This window comes from Leptopilina boulardi, unplaced genomic scaffold (assembly GCF_019393585.1).
Source record: "Leptopilina boulardi isolate dan_hultmark-lab unplaced genomic scaffold, ZJU_Lbou_2.1 LbouV2_103, whole genome shotgun sequence".
Lineage (NCBI taxonomy): Eukaryota > Metazoa > Arthropoda > Insecta > Hymenoptera > Figitidae > Leptopilina > Leptopilina boulardi.
In genome coordinates, this window is record NW_026137645.1 from 97647 (window position 1) to 123415 (window position 25769).

Here is a 25769-nt window from a genome sequence, read left to right on the forward strand (position 1 = left end):
TTATAACTTTTTTTGTTTCGAATAAAGTAGTAATTTATGCAATTCGTAATTGCTTATAATTATATCATCAATGTCTCAAAGATTAAAAAATAACAAAAAATCAGTCGTAGCAGACGAAATTCTCTTCAGATAGTTCTGATTTTTTATTATTCTTTAATAGTTGAACTATTGATGACATAATTATTATACGCAAATAAGTATTGCATAAATTACTACTTTATTTGAAATAAAAATTTGTATAATGAATTATTTTTTAATTTCAGAGAATTCTGAAATCTCCCATACAAGCCAATGGAAATTCGGAGCCACGATGGTAATCGCTCTACTTTCTGTGACTTTACCGACGGAGGTGACGTCACGTTAGACATCTCTATAGTAGTTTACATTTGTTTGACAAGTGATTTGGAGATTTTTCGAGAATTTTTATTAATATTTATATCATTGAAATTAACATTTAAGTGAAAATGGTTAATATAATAATAATATAAATTTATGCATATTTATATTTTGTAATATCCTTCATCATATATTTACGAATTAGAAAATTTGACTTTAACTTTTCTATACATTTTTTTAAACTCAGGAAACAAAGCTGAAGTAGGTAACATTTATGATAAACGATTTTTAAAGAAATAATTTTTTCTTTTTTTCTCAGGAACCAGTAATAAAAAATTTTAATTAATAAATTAAACGAAATTTAAATGTTAAACTACTTTATAATTTATATATATATATATATATATATTTATATTAGAAAAATTAAATTAATACATTTAATTAGTTCATTAAAATTAATTATGTAACTAATTACTTTTTAATTTAATATACAGCAACTATGTTTTTTTTATAATAATAATAATAAAAAAATAATATCAATTACGTTAAAATGTTTTCAATTATTGATAATTATTTAATTTGATGGTCAATATATTTCAATCCCATTAAATTATTTGAATTCTTCCGCTACTTTTGAAAAAACGGGAAGGAACAATATGGCGCTTCCTGTCTTCTAATCGAAGTACTGTGAGCGACACAATCGCTCATCCAGTTATATAAAGAGATCAGTGGTAAACACATTCTCAATGAGCTTTATTATAGAATTTTAACTTTTTTAATTATTTTACTTGAATATTTTACAAAAGAATTAGAAAATTTAGTAATTTTTAATAATAAATTTGTGGAATGATTAAGCAAACATATAATTAATTAAAAATTTCTATTCTTACAGTCACGTGACGCGGCACGCGAGGTTAGCGCTCCTCGTGTTCACTATCGGTAATGTTAAATATCATACACAGCAGTGTTACTTCTTCGTCAAATATTTGTGTAAGTGTCAAATGCATTCGTTTAAATATTAAAGAAGTTATTAATGTGTTGGAAACTTGTAATTATTAAGATCATTCTATTTTTGGTGACGTTCAACAATTATCATTTCCAGGATTTTGTAAGTACATAAGAATTTTCAATATACATATTGTTTTCATTAATTGCATTGTCTATATTCTAGAATTGCATTTCTATAAATTGTTTAAAAACTCGTATTTGGAAATATAAATTTTTTTGTGCATGCAGCTGATTAAAAATATTGACAGAATATTTTTTATTCTTTTTTTTTCAAATTACTATTAATTTCGTATAAACTCCTAACCTCAAAGTATCTTTCAATGTTTAACCCGAAATTCGACAGTGCGTACGTATTAATTTTAAAATCTTTTTTGTTTATAAATGGAACGCAAAAATTTATTCTATATATAGGGGAAAATTTCTGAAGTGATCCAACTAAAAAAAAAATTTGTTCTCAGATCGAGATGAAATTTACACATAATATAGCGCTCTATAGGTAAATAGATCATTTATTTATTTTGAAACATAAAGACAACTAATGACTTTGTACAAAAGAACAAAGTAACAATTTTTCTGTTTCCTCTTATTTATTTTAACATAAAGTATAGAAAAAAAAATATTTAAGCCTCCTGGAAAATAGGGCATAATTTAGAGATATTGCCCATTAGGATTAATGTATATGACCAGTAATCGCGATACACTTTTTTTTTGTCGATTTGTATCTTTGTAAGTAAAGCATTGTCATGGGCCAAATGACTATTATTTATGTGACCAGCTTCAGGGACGTTTAAGTATATTGGATAATTTCAATATAAAATTGATAATATAATTTTAACAACAGAGTATGGACTAACTCGTTTATGAATATAACAAAATTTAACGATATATTCGACACAAAACAAGAACTATGATAAACACAAAAAGTAAAATGTGGTTTGGCCGAGACACTACACTAGTCTATTTTCATGTATTTTTTCACGCTGAATCCGAATCCGAAGTCAGAATTATCAAATTGGCTTTTATTTTTGAGATAAACTCAAAAAACTGCTCAGAAAGAAAAATAAAATCAAAAAGTTAAAAAATTTTTGAATGTCACTGCGATAGTGTAATTCCATGTATTTTTTGTCGCTGAATCTAAATCCAAAGTCAGAATTGTTAGATTCGCTCAAATTTTTGAGATAATTGCAAAAAAACGCAAGTAACAAAAAACTCAAAATACTCAAAATCAGTTTTTTGGAATTATCTTTAAAATTTGAGCCAATCTGTCAATTCTGACTTCGAATTCGGATTCAGCGTGAAAAAATACATGAAAATGCACTATCGTAGTGTTTCGGCAGAAAAAAATTTCTTTGATCTAAAATCGCCAAAAACTGATAAAAATTCTGAATTGACAGATTGGCTCAAATTTTGAAGATATAATTCCAAAAAACTGATTTTGAGTATTTTGAGTTTTTTGGCAATTATCTCAAAAATTTGAGCGAATCTAACAATTCTGACTTTTTGATTTTATTTTTCTTTCTGAGCAGTTTTTTGAGTTTATCTCAAAAGTAAAAGCCAATCTGATAATTCTGACCTCGGATTCGGATTCAGCGTGAAAAAATACATGGAAATAGACTAGTGTAGTGTCTCGGCCAAACAGCTTTTTATTTTTTGTGTGCTAAAGACATTAAGATGTTTAATAAGTCTTGATGTCTTGAAAACGCTACCAAAACATCTTAAAATAAGATACTTGTATTTTTGCAATGTATGACTTGTTTAGGTAAAATTTTTCAAAAGTAAAATTGTAAAGAAATTTTCTCTTACCACATGACGGTGGAAACCATCCTCATGATGACCTCGAAAACAGCCTTAAAAAAGTCTATAACAACTTGACCCTTTTCACCTAAAGTGCCAAGGAAAGTTCCAAAGACCAAGCAAAAGAAAACTATCCCTAAAGTATTGGTACCACTTCGATATTGGATAACCCTCATCAATTCCTCATCCGGAGGCCCTTCAGTACTTTCAAGTCGTTCCGAGTAGTTTTGAAAAAATTGTTTCTTTGGAACATATACTGTATGTGCCTGGAAAAAAAAAATTTTTTCTCTTAGTTTTTTATATGTCAACATCAAAAACAGAAAGAAATGGAAATATTTTTATTTGAATTTTTCAAATTCTATATAAAATGATTTTCTTTCTTACCTGTTGAAAGGCTGCTTGAAAGAGATTCTCGGGAAACATATTTCTGAAATGAGGAAATAAAATTTCTAGGAAATATTCCAATTTTTAGAAGAAAAAAAAAAAATGTTTTCAATTCAATGATATTGAAAATAATTTTGAATAATATTATATATTTTATTTTTCGTGTCATCTTTGCATTATATATATATAATATATATTGTTTATTCACATGAATAAGATACTTGCGATCGATGATATTCTATTTTTATTCATTCCTTTAAAGCTAATATTCAATATCATAAATAATTCCGCTTGAAAAATTTGAAAAACGCACTAGATGGAATCTTACTTTTTTTTCGCAGAAAATAAGTTATTTTTATATATATATTTTTTTTTAAAAAGTATGATAATCATTTCACAAAACTGTTTTGTCATTTGGTCCAAAATTGAATTTTTGGAGCAGAACTGATAAATTTACCAACCAATTCATGTGGAAAGTGCCTCTTGGAATTTCCGAACGATCATTCCACGTGATTATTTTGTTTCGTATTAAACAATTCATGTGTAGTACATTGTATTATTTTTTTCAATTTTTTAAAGAAATTTTCTATCAGATATTAAAATTAAATTTGTTTTGTAGTATGAGAAAAAATTCAATTTTTAAATAATAGAAGCAGTTTCATCATGCAAAATTTATTGCGTTGGTTCGTATTTATTTTTTTTTTTTTTTTTTTTTTTTGACGAAGTAAACAAATGTTAGTAAAATCGATTCCAGTTTATTTAGAAAATGATTGAATTTATATAATATTGCTTTCTCTTTAAAAAATAATAATTTATTGAATTTTAAATAATTAATAATAGAATTTTAAAATTTTTATTGCTAAGTTTGAAATTGTTATAACTCAGCTGGCACGTAAGCTTGTAGAAACCTTGCGGCAAGTTTCAAATGTCCCATCAGACCGAAAGCTTGCATGGTAAGCCTACCGAAAGATTGCAGTGTTCGGTTACTGCAAATCGCAAGATTGCTCAGTAAGCTTGCACGGTAAGCTTGTAGTAAGGTTGGTGCAAGGTTGCCAAATAATTTTGCTTTAAATCTAAAAAAATTTTTTAAAAAAATCTTTCGTCTAATTTATATAATAAAATTATATAAATAAGACGAAGAATTAAAAAAAAATTTTTTTTAGGTTCAAATCAAGGTTATTTGGCAACTTTGCACCAACCTTACTACAAGTTTACCGTGCAAGCTTACTGAGCAATCTTGCGATAATCTTATTGTGCAATCTTGCAGTAACTTTACACTGCATTCTTTCGGTATGCTTACCAATTACCATGCAAGCTTTCGGTCAGGTGGGACATTTGAAGCTTGCAGCAAGTTTGCCGTGCAAGGTTGGCAATATTGTGCCGCAAGGTTGCTGCAAGCTTACCTGCTATCTGGGAAGTATTTTTATTATGTTGCAATTTATTTTCATAACTTTTATTTTGGTGAATTAATTACTATCAATAATTAAAAAAAAAAAATGAAAATTATTTTAGAGAAAGAATTGTGTAATAAATTTTAATAAAAAATGATGAGTTACGTAAATTTTTCATTTAGTATACAATGTTCTCTGAACCATAGAAAATCAACCTTCAATTCTTTTTAATTTAATAAACTCATCTTATACAAGTATCTCTCTAATCAATTTCATTTTCATCCAAAAATAACTTTTCCGATTATCTTCTATGCCTCCTGGCTCTAGAGAATATCGTGCCATGAAGGTTAGAACATTATTTAATTATTAGGAAATCTTGAAATTTTGAAATATTAAGAAAAATAAGTTATAATTATAATAAAATTATTTTCCAAATCATAACAATTGTTTTTATCAAAATTTAACTATTATTATCAATTTTTGAAAAATTACCATTGTTAAATATTATTAACACAACTAAATGTAACTTAATAAAAAGTTTTATTTAATATACAAAATTTAAATAATAAATTTTAATGCTAAGCTTTTCTTTTTAAAAATAGTAAATTAAAGAAAAAAAAAACGTAATTTCAAAACATTTTTAATCAAGTTATATAAATAGACTACTTGGCTCTTAATCTATCAGTGAAAAAAAAAAGTCAAACTAAATCCAAGTTCACGAACGTGAAATTGCGCGCAATTAAACCAGAAAGTTTAAGGTCAGACATTGGCGTGATTCGATTTTTTTTTCTCACAGTCGAAAGTTTAGATTTTATCTTATTCTAGTATAAAGTGAGTGCTTCATTTAATGTTATTTGAAAATTCCTTTATAGTCCTACACTATACATATATAGAATATTGACAATTTAGTGATAAAAAAAAAAAATTTCCTCCTGATTCACTAAATTCTATATATTATTCTATTTATAGAAATGGAAAAAAAAATTATTTCTTGAAATAAGGCCAATTTGGCTCATAAAATGATTGTACCTTCCAAGATCCAAAAGACTATCCAAAATGTTGACCGCCCTCGCTTGCGTTGAGGGTGCAATCGATTCCTTAAGACCAGGATCGCCAGGATGAATGAGAATCACAAGGCTGACACCAAGAATTGCATTCAGTAATGATGTCAGAATAAAATACACAAGTGTCCGAACGGCAATCATTCCATTCATTCGAGCATTTAAACTCGCAGAACCTTCAAAAAATAATACAATTTTTTTTTTTAATACACAGAAAAAAATCTTCAACTGGAACAGCGATAAGTTTCATTGAAATGGCGATATGTTTCACTAAAATAGCGAAAGTTTTCGCTATTCTAGAGAAACATATCGCTGTTCCAGATAAAGATTTTTTTTCCGTGTAATTAAAAATAACTCTTTTTTTGAGTTTTTCTCTGTGTTTAGGAAAAAATTAATCTCAATTTAAGCATATTCTTTATTAATTTTAAGAGGAAAACTAAATCTTCTTAATTTAAGAGAAGGAATGTCCTCTCACTTTGAGAGTAAAACTACACCTTCTAAATTTAAGAGTAGAAATATCTGATTATTTGTATAGGTAAAATTTAGATCTTGATATAAGAGGGGAAAATGTCCTCTCACGAAGAGTGGAAAACTATATTTTATTTAAGAAAAGTAATAGCCTCTTTTTTGAGAGGAAAACAACATTCTTAATTTAAGAGGAGAAATCAACGAAAAAAAATATTCTGAAATTTAGAATATATATACTTGGGATCTATTTTAGAATATTTTATTCTTAAATTCAGTATGTAATATTCTTAAAATTAGAATATATTCTTGATACTTAGTACATATTCTTAGTATTTAGTATATATTCTTAGCATTTAGAATACATACTAAGTACTAACAATATATTCTAATTTTAAGAATATTACACACTAAATTGAAGTATAAAATATTCTAAAATATGTCCCAAGTATAAATTCTAAATTTCAGAATATTTTTTTTTTTTTGTGATGTTCTTTCGTTTAGATAGAATAACTATACCTTTTTAATTTAAAAAACGTATTGGCCTCTTTTTTTAAGAGTAAAACAACACATTCTTAATTTAAGAGGAGAAATGTCCTTTCGTTTAGATAAAAAAAACTATATTTTCTTAATTTCAAGGAATAAAAATGTCCTCTGACATTTTTTTTGACATTCGCTGACAGCGAATCAAATTATTTGGTTGTCGCAACCAAATTTTGGTTAGGACAACAACGATCATTTGGTTTTTTAGACCAAATTATTTTGTTGTGTTAACCAAATTATTTTGTTGTTGTAACTAAATTTTGGTTGGAATTTAAAAATGTTCAACCAAATAATTTGGTTGGCTTAACCAAATGTTTGGTTGAGATAACTCTACGACTTTGTTTCAGCCAACCAAAATTTGGTTACAAGAACCAAAAAAAAAAAAAAGAGTAATAACCTCTCCATTTTACGGGAAAATGGCATATTCTTAATTTAAGAGGAGAAATTTTCTTTTATTTAGATAGAAAAATTATATTTTCTTAATTTAAAGGGATAAATATGTCCTCTTATCTAAAGATTTTAACTACCCATATCTTCTTAATTTAGTAAGAGAAGATTTAGGGAGAGAGATTCCTCTTACTTTGAGAGGAAAATAATATTCTTCTTTATACACAGAAAAACCCGTATACTAAATTTAAAAATATATTCTTGGCGAATATTTAAAAATATTTTCTGCTTAAATTCAGTATATATTATACGTGACGTATATATTATTCTTATAATAAGAATAAATACTTTATTCAAGTATAAAATATTCTTAAATATATATTCTTAAAATAAGAATATATACTGAATTTAAGTATAAAACATTCTTAAATAGACGCCAAAAATATATTCCTAATTTCAGATTAAAGGGTTTTCTGTGTAGAAAGTAGAAATATCTTCTCATTTTGAGAGGTAAATAATAAACTCTAAAATAGAGAAAATTTTTTCCATACTAAATGGAAAGTATAATGTATATATATGAGAATAATTAAATTACACATTTTGCAATTTTTTCCTTTTAATATATATAGAAGGATTAAAACCTTTTACATTAAATGTGATTATTCTTGTTATGAGAGGATAAAGCAAGAAGCTATTAGAATCCACTTAATATGAGATTACTTTGTTCTAAATATAGATTGTTCCATGTTAAAGTAGTTCGTAATTGAATTTTGAGATTAAAATTTTGAATACAATTATACAGGTAACATGTAATTCCATTAAATCGGTTTAATGTAATATAGAACATTTTTTTTTTTTTGGAGCTTAATAATAATTCTCTATACTTATATGTATAATGATAATATAATTCGTATCATATATATGAAAAGTTATATGATTTTACTTACCAGATATGAGACTGGCTATAACTAGAGGTAAAATCATCAATTTCAGTAACCTCATAAACAGTTCACCCGGATAACTAATTAACATCACAGCATCATCGCCGAGGCCCAAAGGACGCAGGCCAAACCCTATGAAATGAAATGAATGCAAAATTTTAATAATAATTAATAGAAAAATTTTATTCTAATAATGAGTTTTTCTTATAACTTTTGTTTTTTTTGTCATATAATAATAATAATAATAATAATAATAATTAACTATAATAATTTCCGTATTCATTCATTCATTCCGTCTGTCTACACTTGAAGTTAGTCGTATTTTGTTCCTTTTGTTTTTCTAAAATTTTGACAATTCTTGATTTCGTAATATTTTATGGTTAACACGACGGATATTTTTATTCATCGCCATTAATTAAGTCATATACTAAGTGACAATTTAAAGTAAAAGAAAAATATTGTTCATTGTGTGCAGCACCAGTATATTTCCTACTTGGTATTTATAGAAAAAAAAGTTTCAATTGAGCACCTTGATGCAAGAACCAGACATAGCTCTGAGAAGGCGTAGATAGTTGGCCCCTGGACACCAAAAATGAAAATTCAAAATAAAAAATATTTGAAAGCATATTCTTATTTAAAATTAAAAGCTGCATCTTTTTTTCCTCTGAGAAAAAGTTGTATGTTTTATCATTTTTTAAATAAACTTGAAAAACCGTTTTTTTCGAAAACGAGTTTTTAATTAAAATTTTGTATTCAACTCGCTAGAAAAAGCACAATTTTTAATATTTTGTAATGAAACTTAATATCAACAAACTTTATAATGTTCTCTTTGAGAAAATATGTTACAAAAGTTAATATGTTTATTTATAATTAAGTTAAATAATATTTATTGAGTAACGGTAAAATTTTTTTTTCATAATCTTTGAACGCGTAATCTATGCGGGGAATTTTTAGTAAATGAAAACTTCCAGTGAAGAAGTTGTTCGAAATACTATAAATAAGTTTTCTGTTAATTATTACTTTATAAAAATCAATAGAAAAAAATCTGTCAACATTTTGCTGAACGCGCGCGACCGCTCTTGAAGCAAATTTTGTGCCTGTAATATTCTGTTCTGTCAAACCAATGGATTGTAAGATCGACGGCTAAAGTATTTATTAACTAACTTTTTCACTTTTATAATTAAATAATAATAATAATTATTATTATTATTATTTATTTCAAAAACATTTATAAAAAAAAATTGACTACGATGAGCGTAAAATAATACGGTTTTGTAATATTTCATAGCTTTTTTATTTACACAGCAAAAACGAACGTCTTAAAAGTGTCTTAATGTAAAACACTATGACGTTTAAAAATGTCTTTTGTTAGAAATGCGTCTCGATTGGTACCGTATTTCACATTTTTTATGAAATTTATTATTAAAATTTGTAATTAAATGTTTATATGTCGCTATTTCTTGCGAATCGATTTGGAAAAATCGTTTAATGTTTTGAAACCGTCAATGTTTACTTTAAAGTATTTGAGACACTTAAAGCGTCTTAAATTCAGACACGCTTTTTTGTAGTATATGCAATACTAAAATAAATATTTTAATAAATTAACAAATATAAATTTTTGTTTAAAAAATATTCTTAAAATTGGCCTTTTTAAAAAGCAAACCTCTTTTTTTTGTAATCACTTAAATAAGTATTTTAAAAAGCAGACTATTCGTCGTCTAAAAAAATTGAGTCTTCCAAACTTTTTTTATGAGAAATTGTTTTAAAAAAATCATTAAAAAATTTTTGCCCTTTTGGAGAAAGATATTTAAGTAAACTTGTAACATCATTCATTTTAGCAGATGTTATACCAATTTGTGGAGGACGAATAACATTTTTGAGATCTTTCAGATGAATTGAAAGGTTGATGTTAAATAACAAAGGATTGTTTTCTTTATAATTATTATAAAATTTGACAACACCATTTGATGTATATTTTATTAAACACGCTTCGCTAATCCTCATGTTTTTCGGTAATCGTGGACGCGGAATTGATTTTTCAAAATCTTGTAACAAATCTTTCGCTGATTCCACAACAATAAATGGAGGTTCCTTGCATTCTTTAATCAATGTGACATAGTCTTCTTCTGTTTCAATTCGCTCTAATTTTTTTTTTTTTTTTGAATACACGCCGAAGTTTCTGTCACATTGACAATAAGAATGCCCACGGACTGGGAAAATGTGCCAAATTTCAATATTGAGATCGCGTGACAGTGCTAGCAAAAAAAGCATTACGGTGTAATTTCTATTTTGACTGCCTGCTGCGTCAGAAAAAAATACAATTTTCTTAAAACGACCTTCAACAAATTCTTTTTCCATTACATATTTTAAAAAGCTACAAACAGTATTAGCTCCTTTTTTTATAAACCCTTCCAAAAGAGGAAACATGTAGCTGTTTTTGGAATTAAAACAATGTACATTAAATAAATAAAGCGATAACAATCGTTTATAATACTGGTCCGACACTGAAATTTTAGGTAACGGAAGATTTTGTGCATAATCGAATTCAAAAGAAAGAACATCTTTATCCGAAAGGATTTGCTTTTTTAAAGCTTGGTACTCTGAAACTGATTGTTTGTGATTCAAAATAAATTCAGATTCCACAGCTTCTGCAGAACTTAGATAACAATCATTGCAAACATCAGTCCTAGGTAATCTGAATGAAAAATTTAAATGATAATTGAAATATTTACTGTAAGTAGAAAAATCCAAATCTAGTAAATTTTCATTTCCGGTTACATCAGCATAATATTTTAGAAATTCTTCATACAATATTTTTAAATTTAACGACGGATTTGTAAAATAATTAAGCGACGTATTCTCTCTCCTATAATGAGACTGCTGGTGTGGTATTGAATAACAATGTATCTTAATCATTTCTTTTACATCGTCAGTTAATTTAACGCTTCGATTTTGATGTTTACCTCTCAAGTCATTTAAGCTTTCATTTTTAATCATTTTTTTCTGAAGTCCTTCTAGTCTCGCTTTCCCTAAACTTAAGACTGTAAACAAAAACTTTTTGCAAACTAGAATATTTTCTTCATCGGTTGAAAAGTAATATTCCCATTTAATCAATCGCGGAACTTCTTTACCATTGATGAAGGCCGGATCTTTAAACTTCATTAAATAACTAAGTAAAATGTTCTGTTTCTCATAATTTTGTAAATTCCAAAATTTTGTGTGAAATTTTTCTTGCTGTGCAGATGGTATTTTCATACAGCAATTCTGATTACAACAAGCTTCCATTTGCACGAACTTTTTTTCAGCAACAAGTTTGTTGGAAGTCGAGACATATTCGGCACCCTGATTAATAATATTTATGTTACAATAAATTATAATTTGAAAAGATTTTAATATTTGTATCAATTTTATTTAATTTTTTTATTAATGCTTTAAAATAGATATAGTAAAAATTATTAGTTAATTATTATTAGGCCCACAAATTTTGATTTTCTAAAATAAAATAAATAAAACACAATTCTTTCGTGATAAAATAATCTTATAATAATACATACTTTGTTTCGACAATTCTTTTTTATGTTTCTGGACCAATCTTGTTTACACACTTTCCTTTTCCTTCCCCTTGAAGGATTTTGCGACATATTCTTCATAAATTTAGAAAATAGATTACCACAATAACATTAATATTCACCACTTATTCCATTACACTTTACAATTTGACACTCTCGAAAGTTTAGAGAGAAATAAAGGAAAGTGAATTAAACAACAAGTTTTGTCCATTAAATGTAAACAAAACAAATTTCCCGCAGTATAAACCAAAGACTTACCAAATGAAAAATTTTAAACAAAATATTATTTCTTTTCGTATAACACAGTAAAAGAAAAACTTATATATTCATTTTACTGGATTATAAATTTCATTACTTCAGAGTAATAAATAAATGCCGTTGAATTATTAAATTTTCTATAATATAAATAAAAGAATATGTTTCCTTTTTTAAAAGTGTTTCATTTTAATTAAAAAATAATGCAGAAAATCGTAGTCAATTTTTTTTTATAAATGTTTTTGAAATAAATAATAATAATAATAATTATTATTATTATTTAATTATAAAAGTGAAAAAGTTAGTTAATAAATACTTTAGCCGTCGATCTTACAATCCATTGGTTTGACAGAACAGAATATTACAGGCACAAAATTTGCTTCAAGAGCGGTCGCGCGCGTTCAGCAAAATGTTGACAGATTTTTTTCTATTGATTTTTATAAAGTAATAATTAACAGAAAACTTATTTATAGTATTTCGAACAACTTCTTCACTGGAAGTTTTCATTTACTAAAAATTCCCCGCATAGATTACGCGTTCAAAGATTATGAAAAAAAAATTTTACCGTTACTCAATAAATATTATTTAACTTAATTATAAATAAACATATTAACTTTTGTAACATATTTTCTCAAAGAGAACATTATAAAGTTTGTTGATATTAAGTTTCATTACAAAATATTAAAAATTGTGCTTTTTCTAGCGAGTTGAATACAAAATTTTAATTAAAAACTCGTTTTCGAAAAAAACGGTTTTTCAAGTTTATTTAAAAAATGATAAAACATACAACTTTTTCTCAGAGGAAAAAAAGATGCAGCTTTTAATTTTAAATAAGAATATGCTTTCAAATATTTTTTATTTTGAATTTTCATTTTTGGTGTCCAGGGGCCAACTATCTACGCCTTCTCAGAGCTATGTCTGGTTCTTGCATCAAGGTGCTCAATTATAATATAATTTTTATTATTATTTATAAATATATTATATTATATATGTGACGCGACGCAAAGAAAGGTACCTAAGAAGGCAAAAATCGATTTTCGGATTATGATTGTTTTCGATAAACTAAAGATTGCTTTTCAATTATCTGAAGTTAAAATTAATTTTTATCTAATACTTTTCTTGTAATAACGATTTAAAGATGAACAATTCGTGCTAAGAGTTGATTCTCTTTTTCCTCACGCACACATATCTACGCTCCCCTCTCACTGTAACCATGCGCCACTTGAAGTTCGGGTCGGTATTCGTGATTTAGAGAGAGATGCGCTGACTACACCGTTCTCTCTCACTACGAAAGCACGTGAACGAGGTGCATCTCTCTTTACTTGCCGAAGACGGCCGAATACACAGACGCTAACTCGAATTAGTAGTGGGAAACGAGAGAGAGTAAGAGATATCGGAAATTCTGCGCCGCGTTCTCGCTTGTTCTTTTCCCTCTCCTGTACAATTGCCGTTTGGCTTCTTAGGTACCTTTCTTCGCGTCGCGTCACATATACATTTTTTTAAATATAATGATTATTACAGATAATTAGAACATTTTAACTTATAATTATTATTTATCTTTCATTATTTTTTCATTATTCATTATTATTTATTATAAATTATTATTCATAAATTTATTATTATTAATTATTACATTGTTATATTTTTTTATCTATAAACAATATAAAAATAGTTTGCTTTTTTAAAAAATTTTCAATTTGATTTTAATTTTTAATTTAAGTTTAAAGTTTAAAACATTACAAATTTTTTTTAGGTTTTATTTTTTCAAAATTTTTAAATATTTTTTAATTGCTTACTACTTTTTAAAATATAATTAATAATTTTCAGTTAATTTAAATTTCTTTTTGATTACATAATTTTTTAATATTTATTAATTATCAGTTAATTAAATTTTTTGAAAAAAAAACATAAATTTAAAATTTTTATTTGCAACGAAATATTTATAGAAAATACAAAAAAATATTTAGCATAACTAATTTTTTGTAATTTGAAAGATTATAAAAAATTCATCGAACATTGACTTTATCAAAAATATTTATTTCTAAAATTTTAATATTTATATTTTAAAATTTTTACTTTAATTTATTTATTTATATAACATCAAACTCATTTTTTTCTGTGTATAAATAAATGATAACGTGAAAATTAGAAATATACCTATTATTAATTTAATACTCCACTGATGCAGAATTATTATTATTATTATTAATATTATTATTATTTTAAAATAACCAGTGCAATTAAAGTTGGACGCGCGCTTGCGCGCGTGTAATTTTGCTAGTAATAATAATAATAATAATAATAATAGTAAAAAGTTCGTATCTTTTAAAATAAGGAAGTAAAAATAGAAGATTTCATTGATACACGGAAAAAAATTTTCTGGTAATTCTTTAACGTCGATTTAGAGATTTTACATGTTCCTAAATCTGTTAATTCTACAGATATTTTCTTCAAGGATTTAACGCATGCGCGAAAACAATGCAGTGATTCGACTAAGGCTGAGTACGATTGAGTGCGAGAGGTTAAGGCGAATTTAGTGTTTTTATTATTATCATAGTGTTGGCAAGAAAGTTTAATTAAAAAGAAAACGTCTTAAGTATATAATGATAGAACGTCCAACAGCCTTCCGGCAGGATGAAAAAGACTCACGTGAGTCCCTACGAAATCGCTTTATAAAATTAACATGGATTCAGATAATCCAAAAGTAAAATATATCGTTGGAAAGGTAAAAACACAAGCTTTTAGCGCATGTAAACATAAAGTTTGTAAAATAAAATCCCTAGGCTAGGGAATTCAAAGAAAAAGAACGTTTTTATAGGGTTTTTTTGACGAATCCAAAAAAATATTTAAACTGAATTTTTTTTTAAATAAACTGTCACATTTTATTCTTTGAAGGCTTCAGAAGAAAATGAGAGTAGTTAGACCGAAAAATATTGGTTTTTGTAGATTTTACAGTGAATTTACGAAAAACTGTTTTTTTGGCTTGTTGCAAACATGCAAAGTTTGAAGGCTTCGAAACATGGTTTAATATTATTTTTTTTAAAGTCTAACGCATGAATTTTTTCGTTTTTACGTCTACTTTAATAAGAAAGGGTGACAGAAAAAAATTTTGAGTTCCCTTTTTACCACCCTCATATATATAGGGCCATCCAAAAAAGCCTTCCGGCAGGACGGGCGCTTGGACGTTCTATCAATAAACATTATTATTATAGAAATAAATTATTACAAATTTTTTATTTTAAAATTAACTGTAGTGATTAAGTGAGAAAAGTCGTTTGTTTCAATTTCTCGACATAAGAAAAAGTGGATTTATCATAAGTTTTGAAAACTTGCTCCTCATTTTTTTTGTTAGAAAATTATTGAAGGATGAATTTATTTACATAGAAGTTATACTAATTTATACAATAATGTTCCGCGAATTCAATGTATTCGGAGGAGAATATAACCTATAAGAAATACTCTACCAAATATATATTATCCCCATATAGTATACATAATTTGGTCACTCAACAGTTTTTATGAACTGTAGCTCAAACTTGTAGAATTAACAGATTTTAATGCCAATGATTCAACATATTTCTCTATTTGGAGAAACATCAGTAGATGGCGCAGGAGTTTCTGTAAATTCTACAGAAAATGTTTTTCCGTGTACATATTTGCGGGCATTCTTTCTTAAATGTATCATTTAAAAATTATTGCACTAACTTAAGGAGGAATGGTACACATTAACATAACCTCAAAATTGAGAAATTGTTTTTTAACAATTCAATGCAAACAAAATTATTATTAATATTAATTGCAACCAATTTTACAAGACCTTGTTATGAATTTTGCAAAAAAAAAGACAATGTTGATTCAAATTATTTTTTGCAACCGTAACCTCTAAAATTAAATTTTACACATCGAAAAGTGTGTGTAAAGAATCTCTTTATAAAACGGTGTGTAAAGTGATTTACTTTACGCACTGAAATTAATTTAAAAATATACTTTTTTAATTATAGCTTATTAATTATAGCTTATTAATTAACTTTTTATGAATATTAAATAACAGTGTCATTTTTCATGTAAATAAATAAAGTAAGATATTTAGTATAAAGTGTAATTTTGATTTTTAAATATTTATGTAGACATTTTTTCATGATTATTTGACTTCCTGCTTTTTTTCTCAATGAATTTTTCATAATACGTACTTAACTTTAGAGGTGGGTGTTGCAAAAAATATTGTATGATACACGTGCGCAAATCAGATTATACTCATGTGATTTGCATCACTCGGCTTTGCCTCGTGCTGTAAATGTCACACTCGTATAATAATTTACTTTACGCACTTGTATTATAAATAACTATTTTTAAATAATTATTATAATAATTATATTACGTATATGAAAATCCAGTCAGTCGAGACTCTCGGCGAGAATTCGAGACTTTTATTTATTTTTTTTCAAATCAACTAATTTTTACACAATCACACCCATAAATATACAAAAAAAATTGTTAACAAAGTTTAAAAAACAATTAAAAAAATTTTAATTTTCCAATGTTACATTTCAGAAAAGCCACAGTTTTCCTAAAATTATAAAATTGAGACCAAAAATTGCATCAAATCTTTGCAACGTTTTGATGCACATAAGTTATATCAAAAAAAGATCGTTTTGTGTATCATTTTTAGAAATGATACACGAAACGGTCTCATTTTTTGATGCAAAAAATTTAATCAATTTATATCAATCATGCCCGAATTGAATCGACTCCAAATTAAACGAATTTTTTCAGATATTTTGATAATAGTACAATTGCGGAGACCATTTCACTATTTAATTTGAAAATGAAAATAACAGAAAATCAAAGACAATGTGCAATTCGATAATTAAAAAGTGACAGCTTATAAACATAACCTAAAATGCATGAGAAAAAATTTGTCGATAAAATCAATATAGCCGAGCTTTTTAGAAGGTAGATGGCAGTTTTGCTTTTTATAAAAACGATTCAGAAAAAATTTAAAGAAAGAAAATAGATGAGTGCTGCCATCTACCTTCTAAAAAGCTCGGCTATATTGATTTTATCGACTAATTTTTTCTCATGCATTTTAGGTTATATTTATAAGCTGTCACTTTTTAATTATCGAATTGCACATTGTCTTTGATTTTCTGTTATTTTCATTTTCAAATTAAATAGTGAAATGGTCTCCGCAATTGTACTGTTACCAAAATATCTGAAAAAAATTCGTTTCATTTTGAGTCGATTCAATTCGGCCATGATTGATATAAATTGATTAAATTTTTTGCATCAAAAAATGAGACCGTTTCGTGTATCATTTCTAAAAATGATACACAAAACGATCTTTTTTTGATATAACTTATGTGCATCAAAACGTTGCAATAGAAAAAAAGATACAACCAAGTTTACTGTGAGATACAATTTCTAATCTTTAAACTGATTTTCTTCAAATCAATATGTAATTAAAAATTAAAAAGGAGCATTTTTTATTTTCTAAATAATTCGGTTTTTATTTATAAATTAAATAACTATTTCAAAGTGATTCATTTTCAAAAAAATTAAAAACATACTATATAATGAATGAGAATTTTTAAAAGAAAGTCATTTAAAAAAGTCATTAAAAGAAAAATATGAAGATTTAAAAGAGAAATGGAATTTTTTAATATCTTAATAGTTTTCAAGGTAAAATGTCGTCAAAGAACGTATAAATCAAGGTTTCGCATTTCACTTTATTCTCAACACGCGGACAACATTAGTGAAGGGAAATTGTATTTAGATCTCATTATTTGTTAAGCTTTGATATACTGTCCGTTTTTTTTTTTTGTCATTTTAAGAATTGATATTTTTGGACTTGATGATAAACATTATAATAATTTTTGCACGACCTACATTCTCTGCATGAATGGACCAGTTCTCTATCGTTCTTTATAACATTGATGTAGACAACATTTTTTTAGAGAGAAAAAACAGAAAATGAAATACTGAATAACAGTTTTTAGTATAAAATTTTAGCAGAAAAAAAAGTGCATTTAAAGATACATTATATAAAGAGCGTCCATTATATAAAACTCCCAAATAGCCGGTAAAAACATATATATATATATATATATATATATATATATATATATATCTGCTCATTTATATTTAAAAAATGCTTCTTTTTAACAGAAAAATAGTCCATTACACTCAAAGAGAAATATTCTCACTTTTCTTTTCTTCGGCGAATTATTTTCCTTTTGTGTACGCGTATCAAAAGAATTTCCTCTTAATTTAAGAGTATATTACTATTCTATACTATATCTCGAGCTAAAATTAAAATGTAGATCTGATGGGATACTAAATAGTTTACCCTTTGTGGCCCTTCCTAGAGAAACTGACTAAAGCCCAACAAGGCTGTTACGCTGTTCCCAACCAATACCCTACTTAGGGAAAAAAATTATCACCGCCTAGTTTATTTTTTATTTTCTAGTCATTTAATTTAACAAAATTTTCATTCAATCGAATTTTATGCGATTCGAATTTTTAAATGACAAAAATTCTAATTTATCGAATTTTAATTTGTCCGATTTTTTAATTAATCAAATTTCTAAGACGCCGAATTTTCAATTATCCGAAATTACAAATGGCCGAAGAAACAATCGACAGAAAGATTTTGGCGCAATTTTTAAAATTGACTATAAATAACGATTTTCTTGATAATTTCTGATTGGTCAATTTTAAAAATTGCGCCGAAATCTTTCTATCGATTGTTTCTTCGGCCATTTGTAATTTCGGATAAATGAAAATTCGGTGTTTTTAAAAATTTGATTAATTAAAAATTCGGACAAATTAAAATTCGATAAATTAGAATCACATAAAATTCGATTGAATAAAAATGTTTGTTAAATTAAAATTCTTTTAAATAAAATGTCATGTAAATTAAATGACTATAAAATAAAAATTCTGCCAAATAAAAATTCGGTAGCTAAAAATTTTTTTTACACTTTGGGGCATACATTTTTAAAAAAGATTAATTAAAACGACAAAAGTTCTAATGGAATCGCTGATTACGAATCTGGAATCCGTATTCAAAAATTCAAAATGGCGGATCCAAGATGGGGGATGGATTTTTAAAAATTAATTTGATTTGTTTGAAACTCGTTACTCGAAAGTTTTTGAGGTCGCTGATAACGAATCTCAAGTCCATTTTCGAAAATTCAAAATGTCGGATGAAATATATTTATATTTTGTATTTTGAAAAACTGACATCGGATTCTTAATCAGCGACCCCAAAAATTCCCGAGTAACGAGTTTTAAACGAATCCATTTAATTTTTAAAAATCCGTCCGCCATATTGAATCCGCCATTTTTAATTTTCTAATAAAATTCTTGAAAATGAAAATTTTAGTTAATGATTTTTATGGGATAATCATGTGCCCCCATAAAACAACTTAAAAATAATTTTAAAAAATCTCAACAATTAATTGTAAAATATACATAGATTATAACGACAAAATATAAGCTATAGTATAAAGTTTCAAGCGAATATGAGAGTTTCTTAGAAATTCGTTCGCCATATTGGATCCGTCATTTTGGTTTTTTAAAATCCGACTTTAGATTTGAAATCAGTTTCTAGAAAGTAGTTTTATCATTTCATTTAAAATAAAAAAATTCTACTTTAACGGAAAATATTCTATGAGGAATTTTCTTCTCAAAATGAGATTATATTTTGTTTTTCTCTAAATTCAATAGGTTTTAAAATGGCAAATGTAAAAATGAAAAAGTAAATGTATTTTAGGAAAGAATTATATCGTGTTAAGCACTTAGACTCGTTTCGTGCTCGAGTAGTAATTGTTAATTAGATGAGACTTTGAAATGAAACCCTGAAAATTGATTGACACCTTTTAAAGGGATAGCGTAACTGGGTTTACATAATCAAGACTAATTTTGAACTGGGTCATGCGTGCCAGAAAATTCGCCAGGAATTTAATATATAGATATATAACTGTTTTTGAAAGTGAATCGAAAAGTAACTAATATAGCACACAACTTGTAGTGATAGAAAACGGATATGTCGAGATATCTAGATATATATATGAGGCAAAATTCCTGAAATGTCCGAACAAAAAATTAAAAGTTCTCGAATTTAATCCATACTTTTCTAAAATGTTGTTATTGTTGGTGAAAGTCTAAAAATCAATTATTATTGAATTTAATAAAATAGTTTTTGAATTACAACGTTTTTAATTTTTGACTTTTGAAAAAAAAAATTATTTTCAATGTACAATATTTATAAGTAGAATGCATAAAAGTTAACATATATATAATGATTTTTGAAGCTTTTTTGACGAGCTACACGCTGTTAATAAAATTTTTTTTTTTTAAATAACATTTGACCTTGAAATTCAAGGTCAAAATGTTAATTTACGTTTATCTCAAAATCGGATTTTTTAAAATTATTTTTAACTATCTCAATGGAAAGCTTGACTAATTTCCTACAAAACATGTAATTTTCAGAGTGGGATCTTTTAATGTTTTTGAGATATTAATTAATTAATTAATTAATGTTTATAACAAATAAAATATTTTACAAACGAATAAAGTTACCGTAATTCTGAAGTTAGTAGTTGAAAGTTAACGTAATTCCGCATCCAACGAGCCCTATATGAAGTATTTTGGATAAGTAGATTGTTAATAAACAATTAGTTAACATTGCAATTGTTTATTAACAATCTACTTATCCAAAATGCTTCATATAGGGCTCGTTGGATGCGGAATTACGTTAACTTTCAATTACTAACTTCAGAATTACGGTAACTTTATTCGTTTGTAAAATATTTCATTTGTTATAAACATTAATTAATTAATTAATTAATATCTCAAAAACATCAAAAGATCCCACTCTGAAAATTACATGTTTTGTAGGAAATTAGTCAAGCTTTCCATTGAGATAGTTAAAAATAATTTTAAAAAATCCGATTTTGAGATAAACGTAAATTAACATTTTGACCTTGAATTTCAAGGTCAAATGTTATTTAAAAAAAAAAAATTTTATTAACAGCGTGTAGCTCGTCAAAAAAGCTTCAAAAATCATTATATATATGTTAACTTTTATGCATTCTACTTATAAATATTGTACATTGAAAATAATTTTTTTTTTCAAAAGTCAAAAATTAAAAACGTTGTAATTCAAAAACTATTTTATTAAATTCAATAATAATTGATTTTTAGACTTTCACCAACAATAACAACATTTTAGAAAAGTATGGATTAAATTCGAGAACATTTAATTTTTTGTTCGGACATTTCAGGAATTTTGCCTCATATATATATGTATTGTTGGTTGGAAAAACGGAAATTTAAAGAGTATAATCGTTCGATCTTTGTGGCTTGTGCTACGAAGGCCTTTGAGTCGTCAGAAGCCAGTGATTAAGAAGCCCTTCTCACAACTAGTTAAAGCCAACAGACTTTAACTACGATCTTTAACGTTTTAACAAAGAGTTCTCTCCTCCATTCAATCATTTTTTTATTTTACTATATACATATAATGAAAACAAAATTTTTCATTGTAATTTATTAATATTTTCTTGTGAAATGGAAAATAATTTCTTGTCATTATTCCTCATCATAACAGCTAGACAATTTTTTTAAGTTTATTAACTCTCTCTCAATTTGATTTAGTGAGATTTCACGGACGAAATAGTTGGAATTTAGCAACAGAATCACTTCAGTAAGAATTCCATTGAAATTCAATCACATTTCACTGAAAAGCAGAGTAGAATTATTACTGATTTAAATAGTCAAATCTACATTATCATTAATCGGTAAAACAGATGTGGAGGGGTTCCATGATATTTCAACATATCGTTGACTTTGACCTTTTTGATTTGACTCAAATTTTTTTTACCGTGTTGTATCCTTCAAAAAAGAGCTTCATATTTTTTTAAAAATTTTTCATTAATTACGAGATATAAATTTTTCAAAATTTCAGACTTTTAACAATTTTTAAATGCTCATAAATTTCTTAAAAATGCATTAATTTTAAAAGTTTTTTTTTCAAAATGTGTGTTCAAAAAAAATTTTTGCAAAAGATTATAATATTAAAATTCACTGTATATTTTTTAATTTAAAGGTTCAAATCTTTTTATGATAAAATTGCTCTTTTTTTGAAGAGTAAAAAATGGTAAAGAAATTTGAGCCAAATCAAAGAGGTCAAAGTCAACGATATGTTGTAATGGCATGGAATTTAAAAAATTGTAGACTATGTGGGGCGGATAATTATCCCATAAAAATAATTATTTAGAATTTTATTGGATATAATGATTTTTAGACGAATTTTCATTTTTCGAATTAGTATTTTACAGTATTTCTTTTTAAACAAATTTTTCCTTCACTGAATTTTTAAGGTAATGAAATTTTATTCTGGTAGAACTTTTATTTTACAGAACTTCTATTTAATACACTTTTTATTTCAAAGAACTTCTAATTTAACCAAATATTAATTAAGCATAATTCAATCGAATATCAATTTGTACGAATAAAAATTCGGACAAATTAATATTTGGTGAATTGGAAATTCTGATATTTAAAAATTCGAATCACATAAAATTCGATTGAATATGAGAATTCTGACAAATAAAAAAATTCAATACTTAAAAATTTTGTTAAGTAAAAATTCGTTTTAAAAAAATTTCAGTCAAATGTCAATTTGAAAAATGAGAATCGAAAATCGAAAAATTCATAATTGAAAAGAAATTTTTTAATCAAGATAAAACTATCATAAACATAACCTGTAATTTTTTACTTTTTGCGTTTATTTCTTCAGAGTGTCACAATTTTTTAAAATTTACTGTTCTTTTATCACATTCCTATTTGGGTTTTTTTTTTTTAAATTATTTTTCTTTATAATAAGGTCTTATTAGGTGTTTCATAATTTTGGATCAGGTTAGCTAATTTATGATATTTATAATTACTGAGTTAATTTATGATATTTATAATTACAAAGTTACAAGGAAAAAAATTTTTAATTATTATAATTTTAAACTTTGATATTTTATGAAAAAAAAGAAAAGTTTACTTTAATTAGAATTATATAGGTATAAAGCCAAAAAAATATAATTGAATATTATAATTTTACATCTGCAATTTTGAATTTTGAAATTCTGATAACAAATTTAGATTCAGAGATCCAAAAAACTCCGGGTATGTAACGTCGGTGAAGTTCACAACGTTTATGATCAGCGATTGAGAAGAGAAAATTTTTTCTATTCAAATTATTATTATTTTTGATCTAAAAAAACTTTTTGCAACGTTTCTTGATCAGTAAGTTTTTGAAAAAAAATTTGTAAGCAAAAAATTAGTTATTATTTTTTGAGTGAAAAATATTTTTTTTTTTCAATCGTTGATCATAAACGTTGCAAACTTCACCGACGTGGTATGTATTTTTAGCTTATTCTGTCAACTTTTAAAATTTTTGATCAAAATTTTGTATTTTAAAATTCTGGTACTCTTTAATTCAATTAGTCAAATTCGATTATTATTTTAGTTATTTTTCCACTAAAAATTAGTAAATTTTTACTAAAAATTATTTTTTTCTTACCAATTGCTGAAGCAAAAAAGTCAGCCAAGATTTTCTTAAAAATGAGTTATTTTTAACTAATTCAGACTGAAAAAAAAAATTTATTTGTTATTTAAATACTCGATTTTGATTATTATCAAATAAATATTTACTAGAACTAAATAATTTTTATTTGAATTAAATAAATTGTATTCAAACCAATAGTATTTCTGTGCTTTAAACAAATACCATTTAATTGACTCAAATAATAATTATTTGATACAAATAAATATTTATTTGATTTCCTTGTAGAAATGTCCCTAAGCTTCCCAACGTGATAATGGATTCCGCGCTGATTAAGCCCTTACTAAATTCTAGCCAGAAATACCTCGAATTGGACTTAGATTATTTTTCGATGTTTTCTTTATTTAAAATATGAATTTAATAAAATTATGTTCAATAAGGGACACAAATATTTTTAAAATGTTCGTTTTAGAAATAATAATAAAAAGAATAAATATTAATAATAATAAATTATAATAGAAAAATTATTAAATAAATTAAATTTATTATTAAATACCACCGAGTGATAGAATCAAAATAATATTATTAATAAATTACATTATTATATATAGTTTTACTTTTTATTTAATTTAAAAATAATATTTAAATTTAAATTGAAAATATCGAAATCGATGTATCGAAGTTTTCAATATATCGATGTTCCATCGTCGAGAATGATGACATGAATGGTGCAAGTGCACATGTCATTTTGTGTGAACCTGAATTTTATTGTTCTTTTGTTAATTAATAATGGAAAATAATGAGAGGAAAAAAAGCAATCGCTAATGCGTAGTAAACAATATCTTGAGGTGAAATCCGTATGCGTTGAATTAAATAGAATGCAATATGTTCAAGAGCAAGTTATGGATATAAACAATTTAGATGACTCAAATCACTTATCTTCTTTATCAGAAGGTAAATATTAACATAATATTATAAATTTAAGAATATTTAATATTAAACCAACAAACATGAAATATGTACTTAGAATATTAAAAGTAAAAAATATATTGATTGGTTGGTTCTAACCTCAAATTTTGTCTTTATGTTAATATCATTATTGCAAATTTTTACTATGATTATTCCAATTTCTGCAGGTAATATTATGATTTCTAACTTTTTTATTTATAATTCTGGTTAAAATTTGTGTTAGTACTGTTTGGAGGTTAGGAAGTTCAATTAAACTTCACGGCTATAATAAATAGCATAACGGGCGTTTTTAACTCTACAATTTCAAAAACACACACGGAAGGAAGGACGTTGGATCTTTATATAAATATGTTTTTTGGATTTATTAAATATTTATTAATTTTATTATATTAATTTTTATTTAATAATAATCGATTAAAGGGAGCTAATAGGGCTCTAACGAAAACCCTTTACTTCTGGTAGGGAAATCGCAGGGATATCCCTGCTAGATCCCTACCAGCATTCCTCGCTGGCGTCGATCGGGACGAAAAATGCCGGGTCCCGCCTAAAGTTTCCCTTCCGGAACCCATCTGGCAAAAGGGACGCACAGCGAGGTCCCTATTAAAATCTAACTCAAATTTCTGCACGGGATTATAGTCAAGTAATCGAGTATTTGAAGCAAGTAAATTTTTTTTCAGTGCAGATTTAGGGAGAACCGAATTTGAATTTAGCGACTTCAAATTTTCCTGAGTAAAATTTTTTTTTGATAAATCCATCAACTTTTAAAATTTTTCTTGCCTCTGATTCTGAGTTCCAGAAAATGCTGAAAATATTAAGGGAACTTGAAAAATTGGAAAGGAAAAAGAAGTTCACAACTTTCAACCCTTTTACAGCCACGAAAAACTGCGTACATTTAAGAGAAGAAAACTATATTTGCTCTTAAAGTTTGTAGAGTCTTTGATTACGAATCTGAGATTAGTTTTTTAAAATTCAAAATGTCGGATCTAATATGGCGGTTGAAAAAATTTAAAAATCATTTAGATACTTTTTAATGTGAAAAAGCAGTAAAATTAATCTAATTAATTCGTATTTGCTTTGATCTTATTAAATGCTTATTATACAGACATAAA

General features: G+C 25.9%; 1 protein-coding gene across 2 annotated transcripts in view; it reads right to left on the minus strand.

Annotated features, from left to right (window-relative positions):
- LOC127276835 (excitatory amino acid transporter) overlaps nucleotides 1-25769 on the minus strand; it is a 55130-nt gene that overhangs the window by 15192 nt on the left and 14169 nt on the right. For both annotated transcript variants that reach the window (XM_051297509.1, XM_051297518.1), the window contains exons 2-5: nucleotides 8317-8442; nucleotides 5943-6150; nucleotides 3523-3565; nucleotides 3148-3404 (exon numbers count right to left, since the gene is read on the minus strand). In XM_051297509.1, coding sequence (XP_051153466.1) covers nucleotides 3148-3404; nucleotides 3523-3565; nucleotides 5943-6150; nucleotides 8317-8442 — 634 coding nt within the window. The remainder of the gene's footprint in view (nucleotides 1-3147; nucleotides 3405-3522; nucleotides 3566-5942; nucleotides 6151-8316; nucleotides 8443-25769) is intronic.